The sequence below is a fragment of the Pyrus communis genome, chromosome 15, assembly GCF_041283825.1.
Source record: "Pyrus communis isolate YQ-2024b chromosome 15, ASM4128382v1, whole genome shotgun sequence".
NCBI classification, from domain to species: Eukaryota; Viridiplantae; Streptophyta; class Magnoliopsida; order Rosales; family Rosaceae; genus Pyrus; species Pyrus communis.
In genome coordinates, this window is record NC_142579.1 from 10,327,172 (window position 1) to 10,342,706 (window position 15,535).

The following is a 15,535-nucleotide window of genomic DNA, read 5'->3' on the forward strand; positions in this document are numbered from 1 at the left end:
ATATTTTTATTCTAAAAAATCACTCGTACTATTCACTTACCACACATTTTTGTCATTTTGATTAAAATTTAAAGTGTTCAAGACATTTTCATAAATTTTCCTTTGATTTTGATGATTTAGTTTACTAATGTTAGTCTTATCCGACAGTTGATAGTCATTTACGTGCATATAAATGTGCCATACTTCAACCATAATCAGTTAATGAACACTAAATTCTTGTGGACGTGATTGACTGGTGACTGTTGAGGTATATCGATTTTGATGACTGAATCTACTAACATCACAGATGAATGTGTTGGCTTAATGTACACTTTGAGTGTGTGAACAAATTTTGTTTTTGTTTTTAAAATGGGAATGAGAGAGAGAGAGAGAGAGAGAGAGAGAGAAAACTGTGGGGGTGGGAGTACGGAAAGAAGTTTTGCCTTTTATTTTTTGTTTTCTAATGTTAGATGAAATCACATGTGGATAAGGCTTATATAAATATATAAAATAAAATAAAAAGTAAATTTTGGTTTTCTAAAATTACATTATTACCTATATTTTTCTTTTTGTGATAGAAGAGTCAATAATCTTTTCATCGTTTTTCAATTAACAAAGAGAGTTTTACTAATATATAGTTTAAATTATATATTTACATCAACAATTGACATCATTTATGCACGTCTAAATCATTTATATCAACGATTGACAATTATTTATTTTGAAGATTGAAAACCTTCCGATTCATTTACACTAAAAGAAGAAAACCTGCTCGCGCACTTCCTAATTTTTGTTGTCGTTTGTGTGACAAAGTAGAGCATGCACGAACAAATTAAGGACATGACTTTTATTCACAACAAATTAAAATATTGCATATACGTCCAACTAAAGGTTTAAGATTTGTTGTGGCCAATGGTGCAGGTGGCGACAAAATTAGACCTGCTGAGATCGACCCACAGGGCAGATACAACCTATAGCCTATATAGGAAAGAGATCCGGCCAAAGCCACCTGATCAAGTAATCCGGACTTTTGAAATTTCATCAAACGGTCCATCTGTTTTGACCCTTTAAAAGCTATAATAATTTTTGACCGTTGGATAAATTTCAAAGATCTGAATCACTAATCCGGTGACGAAGAGATCTGGAGATGATCTCTTCTCACTTATATATAACAAATAATGCTAGGAAGACTAAATTTGTAAATAAAGTTTTGAAAACTAAATGAATGTAAGTTAATGATTAATTTATTTACTTACAAGTTGATAAACATGCTTATTTTTATTAGTGACACATTATTTAGTTTTTAAATTTAATCTTCCTAATATTAACTTATTAACTTGTAAGGGAGTAGATTAATGGCGGCGCCCATGGACCCTTCAAACATTTAATAACCCTCCACTTTCCTTATGGTCTCTTTTTCTTTTGTCCATACCGGATTAGGATTATAGCTGTTGTATAGAAATCTTGACAATTTCTGTGCTTTCCTTTCCCTTCCCTTCAAAGGCTTCATGTTTACATCATCTTCTTCAACATATCCTCAAAGCAGCTCACCGTTTAAATGAGAGCGGATTGGACGGTTCACTTGATTCTAGGTATGTTAATCAAGAAATGAATGTCAGTTTCTAGATTTTAGCAAAAAATAAATTAGTTGTGAGTGGAACTTATTAGATTCATCTTCGTAGCTCAACCTGAATTAGACTATTCAATTAAATTAGATTAATGTCTGGTCATTGTTTGATGAACTTATAAATACTAGAACTTGAGTTTTTAATTTTTTGTTTTTTTTTTTTTTTTTTTGAACAAACGATATTATTTACATTAAAATGTTGTGAGAGTGTGTTAAACTTTACAATGGCCTAGTAATAATTTGGTTCAAAATTGTCTTTGACGAGAATCGAACCTAAAATCCTTTTTTTACAAGTGAATAAGAGTACTACTAGATCGTAGTACTAAATGGTAGAACTTGAGTTATGAAAAACAAAATCTAATATATTGTGTCAACAAGTCTCATCTAATAAAGGGGGACTCTTGGTACTAAATTGGCCATTTAGGGTCAGTTTGGGATTGTTGTGTTTTTTTTTTTTTTTTTAAACTATTTAAGTTGTATTTTAAGAATAATCAGCTGCAAAATAAAGCAGTTGAACGTTTAATAAACTTTATTTTTAAAAGTGTTGTAAGTATGAAAAGTAGTGTAAAAGCGTTTAATAAAATTTAATGTAAAAATTTTATAATTTTATATAATGACAAATATACATGATGGCGTGGATTACCAATATATATATGATGGTGTGGGTGATGACAACGGCGATGATAGCAAGGGTCATGGTTTGTGATGGTGCCAATGATGGGGTGTGGTAGTTGGGTTGCAGAGGTAACAATGGTGGTAGGGGCAGCGACAACAACGATGTTGTGGGTTGTGGTGACAGTGGTGGCGGTTGCGGTGGCAGTGGTTGCAGTTGTGTTTATGGTGGTGCTGGTGGTGACAGTGACGACAACGATGGTAGTGGCAGTTGTGGTGGTAGTGATGGCGGGTATGGCTGTGGTGGTGGTTGTAGTGGTGTAAGTGGTGGTGCGATTGTGGTGTGGTGGAAGCGGCAACAATGGTGGTGCTAATGGAAATGGTGGCGTAGGAGGTTAAGGTTTGTAGTGGTAGGTGATGGTGGTTACTTTGCTCCAAGGTTCTAAAAGAAGCTAGGTGCTAGTTGGGCGGCGAGCTAGGGCTTAGCGCCTCGTCGACTAGGCGGGGCTTAGGCGGGCGCCTAGGCGGACTAGGCGGATTTGAGTAAATCTATTATAATTTGTGTAAATAAGTGTCTTCGTATACTTAAAATTTATATACTTTCATCATAAACTACAATATAGAATGACATACATATTATTAAGTATTGGAACATAATGAAAAAATGGGGAACAAGGATATAATGCGTCTTCATTTAAGTATGCAACAAGTCTCTTATAATTTATTGAAAAAATAAAATGTAAAATGAAAGTTATCTATTTTCTGTCTAAGTGAGTCGCGACCTAGGCGGGTGCCTAAGCGGGTCTGGACGAGTTAGGCGGTCTAGATGGGCGCCTCAGCAAGTCTAGACAACCTTTCTTAATTTTCAAACGCCTAGACATTAATTGGGGCCGTGACTAGCCACCTATTATGTTGAATGCATCTCACATTAAATTTAATACTAAATAACTTATTTAACCTACTATACAGTGACAATTTCAATCTTAAAATAATTAAAAAAAAATTCTAAATACACCCCAAATCATTTTAAATTCTTATCTCAAGATTATTTATCTTCTTCAACTCTCAGACAAAGTGAATGTTCTTGATGACCCTTAGATGAAGGCACTGGTTTTTGTTGATAAAGCTTTCTCTTGCTTATTAGGCAAAGAAAATAGTCATGAAGTAGTGATATCAATGCATCTCCAGGAATAGGGAAGGAAGTCATAACCTGTTACAAAACATAAGCAACGCCCATCAATGCTCCGTTGGTTTCTTGTGAGTTGTTTATTAAAGCAATGAAGATATAAGAACGTGTTGAAAGTTTTGTACTTTCTGGTTTTTATTCCTGGGTTTTTGTTTTTGTGGTTGAATTAAAATGCATAAACAAAAATTGCAGTAATTGTTTGACACCCAAGAGCTCGACATCCCTTATGGCTCTCTCCATATGTCTCTCTGCGCACACATAATAATCTTAAAACAAGAAGAAGGATACTTCCTTGATCTTTTTTCAATTCCATGTTATTTCTTTACTTAAAATAAATAGAAGAAGGATACTTCCATGATTTTTCACTTGCACCTAAGATGTAAGATGTAAGATGTGAAGAGTGTGAAGTGTATATAGAAAATATGGGGTGTAGAAAATATAAAGTATATGTTAAGAGTGTGGGGTGTGAGGGTATTATGGGGAATTATGTGGGGTGTATTAAGTATGTAAGGTGCATTAAACAAAATATGGGGTGATAATATAATAAGCCTTTATTTTTTAATATTAGATAAAATCACATGTGGATAAGACTTAAATAAATAAATAAATAAAACAAAATTTGATTGTCTGAAATTACATTATTGTCATATTTTTCTTTCTGTAATAGAAAAATTAATAGTCTTTTTACCGTTTTTCAGTTAATAAAGAAAATTCTATTAATATGTAATTTATAATGCATTGACATCAACAATTGACATCATATATACATGCCTAAATACACAATACATTAATAATAATATCTCAATATTTTATATTTATATGAACTATCGACAATTATCTACCTTCAACATTGAAAACCTTCCGACTCATTTACACTAAAAGAAGAAAACCTACTCGTGCACTTCCAAATTTTTCTTGTCGTCTGTGTGACAAAGTAGAGCATGCATGAACAAATTAAGGACATGACTTTTATTCACAATAGTTGAAATTTTAGGTGTTTGCTAAATTAAAATATTGCGTATATGTCCAATTAAGGGTCTAAGATTCGTCGTGTCCAATGCTGCAGGTGGCGACAAAATTAGACCTGCTGAGACCGACCCACAGGGCAGATACAACCTGTAGGCGATTAGGTTGATGGCGGCGCACATGAACCTTTCAAACTTTTAATAATCCTCCACTTTCCTTGTAGTCTCTTCTTCTTGTGTCCGTATCGGATTAGGATATAGCTGTTAATCTTGACAATTTCTTCGTTTCCTTGCCATTGAAAGGCTTCACGTGGGAAAAGGATTCTTCTACCCTCCCTATTTCCATTTACTTCTTTTATATATTATTTTTTATCTTATTATTTTTATTAAAAAATCAATACAAAATATTAACATAATTTAAACATGATCGTTCAAATAAAAAAATACAAAATAATAAAAAGATTAGGAAAGTAGAGAATCATTTTCTCTTCATTTTACATCATCTCCTTCAACATATGCTCAAAGCAGCTCACCATTTAAATGAGAGCGGATTGGACAGTTCACTTTATTCTAGGTATTTAATCAATAGAATGTCAGATTCTAGATTTTATGAAAAAATAAATTAGTCGTGGAACTTATTAGATTCATTTTGGTGATTTGACCTGAATTAGACTATTCAATTAATTTAGATTAATGTATTGATCTTCGTTTGATAAACTTACAAATATTCCAACTTGAGTGTTTATTTATTTATTTATTTATTTTTGAATAATTGATTATATCTATATTAAGGCGATGTAAGGTGATGTGGGAGTGTGTTAAGCTTTACAATGATCTAGCAATAATGTGGTTCAAATTTGTTTTTAACGAGAATCAAACCTAAGACATCTCACTTACAAGTGAATAAGAATACTACTAGACCATAATACTAAGTGGTCGAACTTGAGTTATGAAAAACAAAATATATTGTGTCAACAAGTCTCATCTAATAAAGCAGGGACTGTTGGTACTAAATCGGTCATTTAGAATCAGTTTGGGATTGATGTGCTTTTTTTTTTTAAATTGTTTATGTTGTACTTTAAGAATAATCAACTGCAAAATAAAGCAGTTGAATGTTTGATAAACTTTATTTTTAAAAGTATTGTAAGTATAAAAAATAGTGTAAAAGCTAGTAAATTTTAATGTAAAAATTATATAATTGTATATAATGACAAATATACATGATGGTGTGGGTGATGATGACGATGACGGTAGCAAGGGCCATGGTTTGTGATGTTGGTGGTGATGGTGCCAATAATGGGGTATGGTGGTTGGGCTGCATAGGTAACAATGGTGATAGGGGCAACGACAACAACGATGTTGGGGGTTGTGGTGGCAGTGGTTGTGGTTGTGGTGGTGACGATGACGACAACAATGGTAGTGGCAGTTGTGGTGGTAGTGATGGTGGGTATGGTTTGTGGTGGTGGTTGTAGTGGTGTAAGTGGTGTAAGTGATGGCGCGATTGTGGTGTGGTGGTGGCAGCAACAATGGTGGTGCTAATGGAAACGGTGACGTAAGAGGTTAAGGTTTTTAGTGGTCGGTGGTGGTGGTTACTTTGTTCTACAAGGATTAAATATGTCTAGAAGGATAAATAATATATTTTTAAAAAATTAATAAGCGTATTACAGGAATTAAAAATATTCATTAAAAGGCTCAACTTCGCTTTTTATTAAAGCAGTTGCTGTTGTCTGGAAGTCATTACTTTTAAAATAAGTAGAATATTTAATTTTTACCAACATTTTTTTACTGCTTAACTTTAAAGTAAAGTAGATTTTGGTGGGAAAAAAAAAAATAATATCAAACTGGGCCTTAGTTGCAACTTGCAACCTCAATATGCATAGTTTTACAAAATTATTTCAGTTTAGAGAGAAAATTATAGATGAAGTATATTCTATGGTCTTTTATTTCTTCATTCATTACCAAATTCCAACTAATTACACCATTCATTACCAAATTCCAACTAATTACCTAGAACTGAAACACAAATCTTGTACATTTATACTTTGCAATCAAACCCATAAAATAAAATGAAATGCATAACCCTAATTATTTATAAATTCTTGGTCTTGGATGATGAGGATGGTGATGAAACTTCTGTGCTGCAAATAGGACAACTCTTTTTAATCTGAAGCCATTGGCTTATACACTCCCAATGATAAGGGTGTTCACAGGACAATGCAGCTAGTAATTCACCATCTTCATATTCGATCTGACAAACCACACACCGATCGATGCTAGTCTTGCTCTGATCGACCGCTAATTTGCAGGTGTAGGGATGCAAACATGTAGAAATCTCACTGCTGGGAAGTCCTCTTTTTTCTTCCCCTATGAACTCTCCAAGTGCTAACAATTCCTCATAAGTTAGTTCATCCACGTCCAAATCATCCATTTCTTGGTCGCTGCTGCTGCTGCTGCCAATTTCTTCGTCCTCAAAAAACCTGAAATCACCAGCATCAAATTGTCTGCTTTCGGAGAAAGCAGCGTTGTCTGGATTATAGTTTTCATTAGAGGACGAAGAAGCATCATCAATTTCAGCATCGTCTTCTTCACTATCGCTTTCTATGGTTTCGAGCATTGTGTAGGCCTGCTCTTGCTCTTGCATAGCCATGGCTAGAATGAAATCTGCGCTCACTTGGTTGAGTTCGGTGAAAGGGGTCCTCCGGGAAGATTGTTTGGCTCGTTCTTCTTCTCCGGCCATTGAAAACTACGATCAATCTCTTCCAGAAACGCAGTGTCAAAAAACCAGATTCATTTGAGATATATGAGGGGAAACTATTGGATTATTTTTATGAGGTTTCTTGAGAGAAAAGGCAACGTCCCTTGGAAGCAATGGGAAACCTATTCCTCATCGATACAAGTATTCCAGATTCCTAGTTCAAATTCGTGTGCCAAAGAAAATGATCTCCCATAATTTACAACTTCTTAGTCCAAAATTTTGGGCTCCTAGGTTGTGACTTGTGCCCTTCGCAATCGGCAATTCCCTCTCCGCTGGGCAAAGACAATCCTCTTGTCAACTTGTTCACATCCATGGTCCCCAGAATAATTAATTATGAGGTTAAGCAGATGATTAGCAGAAGGCCTTTAATCATAAAGAGATTTTCTATTTCTAAAGACTAACACAACTCTCGTAGTAGAAGACCAAGCGATCAGACCGAAAACTGTTTCGGTGTTATCTTTTGTTTTCGTTTAAGAAATTGTGCGAGATTACCTTTGTGTTCTTGGTTTCATGGGTTGATTCAAGGTTTCTTCATGTCTACTTATGTGAAACGGGAGGAACTCGTGAATAGAGGAGAGAAAACAATCTAATTATAAAAGGTTCAAGTATTGTTAGTGTTTAAAATATCGGTATACGTGGAAATATCGATATGCAAATTTGTGAAAATATCGACGGATATGTCGAAATTGATATTGGTTGCTTTCGATGAAAATGATGGAAATTTAAGATGAAATTTTAAGAATTATCAAACATTGGTTTGGACAAAATATAAGAAACTCTCCGATATTTAACAGATGTGTCAGAAACACCGACGATATCTGTCGATTTTAGCCTAAACTTAAGAGTTTGTCCCACATGAGATGAAATTTAGACTTCCCCCAATTTCCATACATTTCTCTAATTTTTTTATACTTCCATGAAAATATCTCATATCAAAAAAATATTAAACATTGAGTACTGTATATTACGCAATGTAACATGAGATCCACAAAATTTTTTATTTTATTTTATTCAATACAATAATGGTAGAAAAGTCAGGAATCAAGTCGTTGTGATATTTAAAGTAAACAGGTCAAAAGAATTCAACCAATCCCATATGGCGTGGGGTATAGCGTAATAATGATCGTGTAAAACGGTGGCTGGGTGAAGGAATATGCTTTATTTGCCACCACTGACTTGCGTATGCCACAAGCGAAGCGATGACACCAGCATTGAACTAGTTGAGAATGTTGTGAAAGAGTTGCTGAATAGACGCCAGACTAATCCATTTCTGACAAAAAGATCAAGTTTCTCCCCAAAACATTGCTCTCATGGACCTTGTAGCTCAGTTGGTCAAGAATTTTCACCCCCTACACCCGAGTTTCAAGTTCGATTACCCCTCTTCCAATGTCTTGCTTACGTCAAAATACGAAAATAAATATCGAGCTTATCCAGTACCGATTAACACGTCGGCCGGGTTCTCCCACTCTTGTCAAAACGCAAGACTTTGGTTAACAGCATGTCTTTCACCATAACACCACATCTACGAAACAGAACCGAACACACGAGAGTAACATCATGTGTTCCGAATACGCACCACGAATAAATTCGAGATAATGCTTAGAAACAGCAAATACATCTGGATAAATTCGAAAACTGTTTAGAAACATTCATGAGCGTGCCAACTGAAACATATTTGAATTCCCGGCATTTTCACCAAGTGACCTATGATCCCACTGTCTATACTCGTCGAAGTACATTAAATCAAAACATAACAAGGGGCCTATGATCGCTAAGAATGCTTATGTCTGCTCATTCACGTCAAAGCTACATAGACACTTGAGGAAAAGATGCAGCCAGAACAAAATGCAAGAGGATTCACTAGAAGGCATGCAGCGAGGTCAGTCCATTCTTCCCTTCAAGATCTTCTCCTGCACTTCAGTTGGTGTTCTGCAGAAAAATGAATGCACGTGTTAAAACGGGTAGTGTTACTTCTCACATAAATGGAGGGAATTAAATGGCCCTCACAAATCTTAATTACTGTGAAGTTGTAACATAGGGAGAATAAGGATATAAAGAACATGAAGGAAAAATCAACAATGGATTGAGAATTCAGACCACCAAAGAAATTGATTCCTGAGATTCCAAATAATGTTAACCGGTTAGGGAATTAGGTTTTATTTACGCTCTACTGTATCACCAACAAGATAACTAATCCAAATGTTACGGTAAGAGTAGCCACTGGTCACGACAATGTAGCTTTAGCCTTCAGGACAAACAACATTCCTGGATTTCACATAGCATTAATCATATTATGTAAAGCACAATGTTAGTGTTTCACAATTATTTCCCCAATATCATGTTCAGCTGAAGTATATATAGCTACTTGCTTTATTTGGCAGGCAAAGAGATGGAAGAAATGATTCGAATCCTATATCAGCATCTTAAAGTATGAATGACAAAAGGAACAATAGAATCTTACATTGCTTCAAGAGACATTCGCTCTCTATGTACACACCTATCTTCATTTATAACACCGTTTGTATAGAAATTGAGTGATAAGAATATCTGAATAAGTAAAGAGAACGTAAGGCTTACACGACAAAGACGTGGCCTCCCCAACCACTTAGACAGTCTCGATCTACTGATGAAAGCAATGCTTGAGAGACAGTCTCAAACAATTCCTCTGGTTCCTGATTGACAATTGGTAGACAAACTGCTGTTAGAGGCTTAGAGCTGTTCTCATTAGTAATAAATATAATAAAGGAGATGGGCATTTTAGCGGTACTAGGAGCAAACATTATCACAATGATCTAATTGATCAGACAGCAATAAATTTTCAGCCCCACAGAATCCTCTACATGATTATTGAAGTTCAGTTGGCAATGGAGCCAACTGTTTATCTCTATATATGCTTTTATTTATGTAGCATTTCCCCTGAATTATATTGCCCCTTCCCCAACTCCTTTCAGTAGTAGCAACACAAACACACACACACAAAGACAAAAGGTTGCAACTGATTGGAGATCTCTCAGCTTGTTTTTTTTTCTTGATTTCAATAGCCCCATTCTCAAAGCAACAACACATCTATACCATTAAATATGAATCACAGTCGCCTGAGACAGCGTGTCACAGTTACGTGCCTGAATGTTCATTATATATGGGAGACATATGATTCAACAGAATATCTGAAGCACCTAAAACTGAAATTCTCATATCTGAAGAAGTACATAAGCAGATCAACTGCAACAACAACCAGATCAAATAAAATATTGACCAACCATTGATAAAGCTAGTGCAAATTGAATAGAGAAACTAACCATATCAGGCTTGAACATTGCCTCACAAGCACCATAAAGGGACTCGGATGCAGTACCAGCAACAACAAAGTCTTTTGCTAGTTCCCTACATATACAGAACACAAGTAACATCACAACAAGAAGCAAAATCCACATCAACACACAAACAAAATAGAAGTAGCAAGCATGAATATTTATCCTATTTGGGAAGATGAAGAAACAATTTTGAAGTCCTTAGCATATGGGCAGCTAAAAAGTTATGAGAAAGTCGAAAAAGAAAACGAGTGAAAGACAAAAAATAACTTACTTGGCTCCAATTGAATCCATAGTACAGATGAATGGTTTGTCTTCATCACCTAACCCAGCAATTACAGGCTGAGTGAAGTAGGGACCAAACCTAAATCACAAAAAGGAAGACAAACCTTTTAGTTCCTCATCACATTAGGCTAAAGTAATCAATACCCATTAAACTTCCTAAGTATATATAAAAAAAAAGGATCAGATTTGAGCAAATTCCAAACCTTTTCTCATACAGAATAGCCGAAACGAGGCTCGCAAAAGTCTCGGGTTTCATATCCCTCTCCTCACGAAGCTGGTACAGCTTGTGCCGAAACATGAGCCTCTGATACCTACAAGTTCACACCAAAATCCCCAAAAATCACCCGAAGGAACGCAAAAATAATATATGTACATATATATATATATAGAGAGAGAGAGAGAGAGAGAGAGAGAGAGATGTACAGAGTCTGAGCGTCCGTGGCGAGGCCGGAGAGGCCGATGAAGAGCCTATCATGGACTTGGCTAATCCTCTTGAAGTCGGTGGCGACGGTCTGGAGCTGAACACCGAGGCGGCGATCGCTGGCGATGGCGAAGCAGTTCTTCCCCACCATTGCGACCAGTGCACTCCCATTGTACTCGGTGATCTGGCAACCAAAATTTTCAAAACAAAAATCAAAATCCCCCGTTGGGTAATTACGAAAACCCTAATCAGCATCTGTGCGAGTAAAGAATCAAGCTTTGCATCTTCAACTTACCGACATCGGAGAATTAGGGTTTCTCAAAAATCAGAATCGAAATCCAATTGCTTTCACAGACAACTGAAAAGAGAGGGGGAGAGAGAGATCGTTTCGTTCGTGGAAATGCGTTGCGCACAAGAACACTAAATTATAGGTCGCTTGATTTCTTCGGCGTCACTCCAGCCCTTCCTTCCAGTGTTTGTTTTTTTTCTTTTTTCTTTTCTTTTCTTCCAGTTGTTTGTATTGGGTCAAAATTCTAGATATGGGCTGTGCCATTTTCTTATATATCAAAATATTAGATTGGGCTAGGTGGAGCAAATTTACCCCAATTTGTTTCAACCATTGAGCTAAATATGAGTTTTAACTCAAAACTCTTCTTTTAGGGTAAATTTAGTCCAAGATTCATCTTGGATTAGTGGATTGACCTACCATATATGCGTATTTCTTTTTAGTTTTATATTTATAAATTTATTGAATCCAACAATTAAAATCTAAAAAATCTAATGATCTAAATTTAAATCTAACGGCTAAAATAATTTTAAAAAAAAATTCTTTCATGTGTTTCATATTCTGTCATAGTGTTTCATGGTGTCAGTTTAACGATTTTCAATATTTATCGGAATATAAATATTTTTAGGTTAAAATGTTCATAACATTAAACTATATAGTCTACATAATTTTTTTTAAAGTTACTTTAAGAACAAAATTATCCTAAATTCATTCTTTAAAGTCATCTCCAATAGAAAGTGTGACAACCCGTCTCAAAATTTACCTTCGATGGTGTGGAATGATGATTTTGCCCTTGGACGTTAGTTGGTGTTTTGGGTGATTTGTTTTCTTTTGTTTTGGGTTGGCTGCCTTCAGGACACACACACCCCTAAACCAACCCATGGACCCTTCCTCTCTCTTCTCCCTCTCGGATATTTTTGTAAATTCCGTACAAGTTATACGGACAACCTTTGATTCAACCATTTTTTGCACGGATCGAGACCTTGAAGGTGGATTTCATGTTCCTTGTAAGCTCTTGAGTACATCCATACCATTTTTAGAACTTGAAACACTTAAAAACCTGAGAACCCGAGATCCCAGTTTGAGGTATTGTTCATGCATACGTAAATACGAAGGTTTCAAAGGATTCTAAGGTTATATTGAGCTTTAAGACACTCTCACGAAGCTCAGAGAAGCATTTTGGAAGAAATTGGACGTCAGGAAACTCGAGAATAGTGAGTTGCAGAGGTGACCGGAATATCACGATTTTTCCAGCGATATTCCATCCTTGTTGGGGTTCAAACAGGTAAGGGAATGTTCTACTTGTTGTGAGCTTCAATTTGGTACTGATTTCATGAAATTTGGATGAAAAACGACTGAGATATAAAGGTTTAAAGTTTTTCCCAGTTTCCGGCGACGGCGACGGAGTTTCGCGACTAGCCAGAGAAGAAAGGGGAATATTCCGTTAATCTTAACGGAATATTCATAACTGCAGTTAACGGCGTCAGGTTAGTTTTAACGGAATATGCTTGCTTTTGGACGGAATATTCCTAACGGCATTAATTATTTTAAAAATATGGGGATATTCGTGAGGTTGAGTAGATCACGTTGGTATATTCAAACACCCCATTTGAGCAATGTATGAGAAGTTATTACCTAGTTTTGGGTTATGTGCGTTAAATTAATGTTTATATGGTTGTTTCGCATATTGGTGAGACCTATCATGAGGACGAGCGCAGTCACTCGAGGCTAGGGGGCTACGACCCTTCCATATACCAGTGAGTGGGTATTTTCCTTTTATCGTATTTATATGACTGATAATTCCACAAACGTTTACAAATTGAATTTCATATAATTTCTGTTAATGCTTTGGAGGACTAGTGTGAACTACGAATGGCTTGATCCCTGTTTAGGGTACGTAGGCAGTCTAACGAGACGTTAGATACAGCCATATAATAAACGAGACTAAATAATTGAGACAATAGCCTTACTTGTGGAATTGAGCTATGTAACATCCTTGCCCGGAGCAAATCGCTTCCTGGGCCTGCTCTACCACCGTAGCACGATATTGTCCGCTTTGAGCTTACTATTCCCTCACGGTTTTGTTTTTGGGAACTCACAATAAAACTTCCCAGTGGGTCACCCATCATGGGATTGCTCTAGCCCCATTCTCGCTTAACTTCACAGTTCATACAGAACCCGAAGCCAGTGAGCTCCCAAAAGGCCTCGTGCTAGGTAGGGATGGGAATATACATTTAAGGATCACTCCCCTGGGCGATGTGGGATGTCACAAGCTATGTGAGGGAGATCGGTGAAAAATGTGAGATTTAACCTTAGGTTTTGGTATAACTAATGTTGGTCATAAATTAAGATGTGAAGAATCAAGAAATTGAGGTAAGGAAAGCTAAGTAGTGATAGTTAATTTAATTACTGTCTATTTGGACTTATCATTGATGATTATTCTCGAAAGTAAATAGTTCGGGAGTGGGGTGTTACAGTTATGCATTTCATGCCATTTGTATATATGTTTATATATTTGGTAATATTATATATATTTGGAAGCATTACGAAATGTTTAGGTTTAGATTGTATCATGGTATATTCATACATATATTACCTGAATTTAATTATTGTGAACGCTTTGAAGTGTCAAATGACGCTGCGGACGCTCAGGTAAGATTCAGGTATGTACACTTTGATGGTAATGATGGTAGTGAGTACGATTGTATTGAGATATGTTAGAGCTCATAAACTTGCACCTCGGTGTTAGTGATCCCGCCCGTGGCCAGGGCCTAGCCTTCACGTGATTGTTCACCTCTCGCACCACACGCTCACCTTGGATCCAAGGTAGGTGCTAGCCTGTCGTACAGACCACTTTAAGTGGTTCCGACTCGTAGGTGACTTACGATACTTCGTACAGCCTTCACGTGATCGTAGCACTTGAGCGTATTTATTTACACCCAGCCTATTGTACAGACCGCTTTAGGTGGTTCCGACTCGTGTGCAGGATTTGGTAGATGAGCTATTGGCTATCATGTTATTGAGCTATTGGCTAGCATATTATTGAGCTATTGGCTAGCATGTTGATGAGTTATGGGCTAGCATGTTATTGCGCTATTGACTAGCATTTATTTATGAGATACAGATAAGTCGTACAGGTCACGATAGGTGACTCCGACTTATGTATTAGTATTGATTGATATGATATGTGTACAGTTGTACAAGTCACCATATGTAATTTTGACTTGCATGCTAGTATGGTTTATTAAGCACGTGATTATTTGTATTGCTACTGAGATGCTGGATAGTGGTATACTTCCGGGTTTACTATTAGTATGCTTTTGATTTCATACTCTTATGTAGTATGATTTGTTGGAAACTAAACAGGTTTTACAGCGAGGGGTTACTACTTTTGATAATGGAAAATGATTTTGAAAATCCTTATTTCGATCACTCACTCACACTTTCTATTTATGCACCCCTCCAGGTACTAGCAGTAGAGTTTCCGTATCAACGAGGATTTGTGGCATTTCCTAGTACAGGTGGCTTTTTTTGATGGCATAATCATTATCTTACCTTACTGTACTATATCTATGCTTTGTATCACACGTGAAATGGGTCCAGACCCGCTCACCGCGCACTCGTGTACTTAGGCACTTTAAGATTTTAATGTATTCACATTTTATACATTATCCCACTTTATGGCTTCGTCACCTTCATGGTGTCGGCCAGCATGCCTCAATTTAGGGTCCTAATGGATATTCCAGGTCAGGGTGTGTCAGAAAGGGCTATACATAGTCCCGTCCAGAATTGTAGCCTTGCAATAAATTATTTTCAAATGAACAATGCCAGGAAATATATACCATCTCCAACCGAAACGTGCTATGTTTTAGCATTTCAATAATTTATCATTTTTAAATTTGTTCTTTAACTTATTGGTTAATTGATTATTTTTAAGTTTGTTCTTAGACATTAATTTTTAAGATCACAATTTAATTGAAATACATCTCAAATATTAAAACTACAACAACTTAAATATTGAAGATTACAACATCTGAAATGTTAAAACTACAACAACTTAAATATTAAATATTACAACAACTTGAATATTAAAACTACAACAACTTAG

General features: G+C 36.0%; 2 protein-coding genes across 3 annotated transcripts; both read right to left on the reverse strand.

Annotated features, from left to right (window-relative positions):
• Window positions 1–6,280: 6,280 nt before the first annotated feature.
• Window positions 6,281–7,275, reverse strand: LOC137728435 (E3 ubiquitin ligase BIG BROTHER-related-like). Its single transcript, XM_068467221.2, has one exon. The coding sequence runs from the start codon at window positions 7,104–7,106 to the stop codon at window positions 6,459–6,461; it is 648 nt and encodes a 215-aa protein (XP_068323322.2). The 5' UTR covers window positions 7,107–7,275; the 3' UTR covers window positions 6,281–6,458.
• Window positions 7,276–8,723: 1,448 nt separating this feature from the next.
• On the reverse strand, window positions 8,724–11,684 carry LOC137737794 (proteasome subunit beta type-3-A). 2 transcript variants are annotated; one of them, XM_068477353.2, is made up of 7 exons: window positions 11,437–11,684; window positions 11,144–11,325; window positions 10,924–11,031; window positions 10,710–10,799; window positions 10,424–10,508; window positions 9,702–9,796; window positions 8,724–9,053 (listed from the first exon to the last, which is right to left on the reverse strand). In XM_068477353.2, the coding sequence occupies exons 1-7, from the start codon at window positions 11,440–11,442 to the stop codon at window positions 9,005–9,007; spliced, it is 615 nt and encodes a 204-aa protein (XP_068333454.1). In that variant the 5' UTR covers window positions 11,443–11,684; the 3' UTR covers window positions 8,724–9,004. The 2 variants fall into 2 exon arrangements, with proteins under 2 accessions (XP_068333454.1, XP_088542506.1); XM_088686380.1 differs by having other exon boundaries at window positions 9,702–9,822; window positions 11,437–11,619.
• Window positions 11,685–15,535: the final 3,851 nt, after the last annotated feature.

What these genes read in the sequence shown, in the direction of transcription:
- LOC137737794 (XM_068477353.2), bottom strand. An exon ending in GCTATTCTGTATGAGAAAAG is followed by an intron (nt 10,800 to 10,923) that starts GTTTGGAATTTG and finishes TTTGTGATTTAG; the next exon opens with GTTTGGTCCCTACTTCACTC. An exon ending in GGAGGCCACGTCTTTGTCGT is followed by an intron (nt 9,054 to 9,701) that starts GTAAGCCTTACG and finishes ATTTTTCTGCAG; the next exon opens with AACACCAACTGAAGTGCAGG.
- LOC137728435 (XM_068467221.2), bottom strand. Translation starts at nt 7,106, where the DNA reads ATGGCCGGAGAAGAAGAACGAGCCAAACAATCTTCCCGGAGGACCCCT.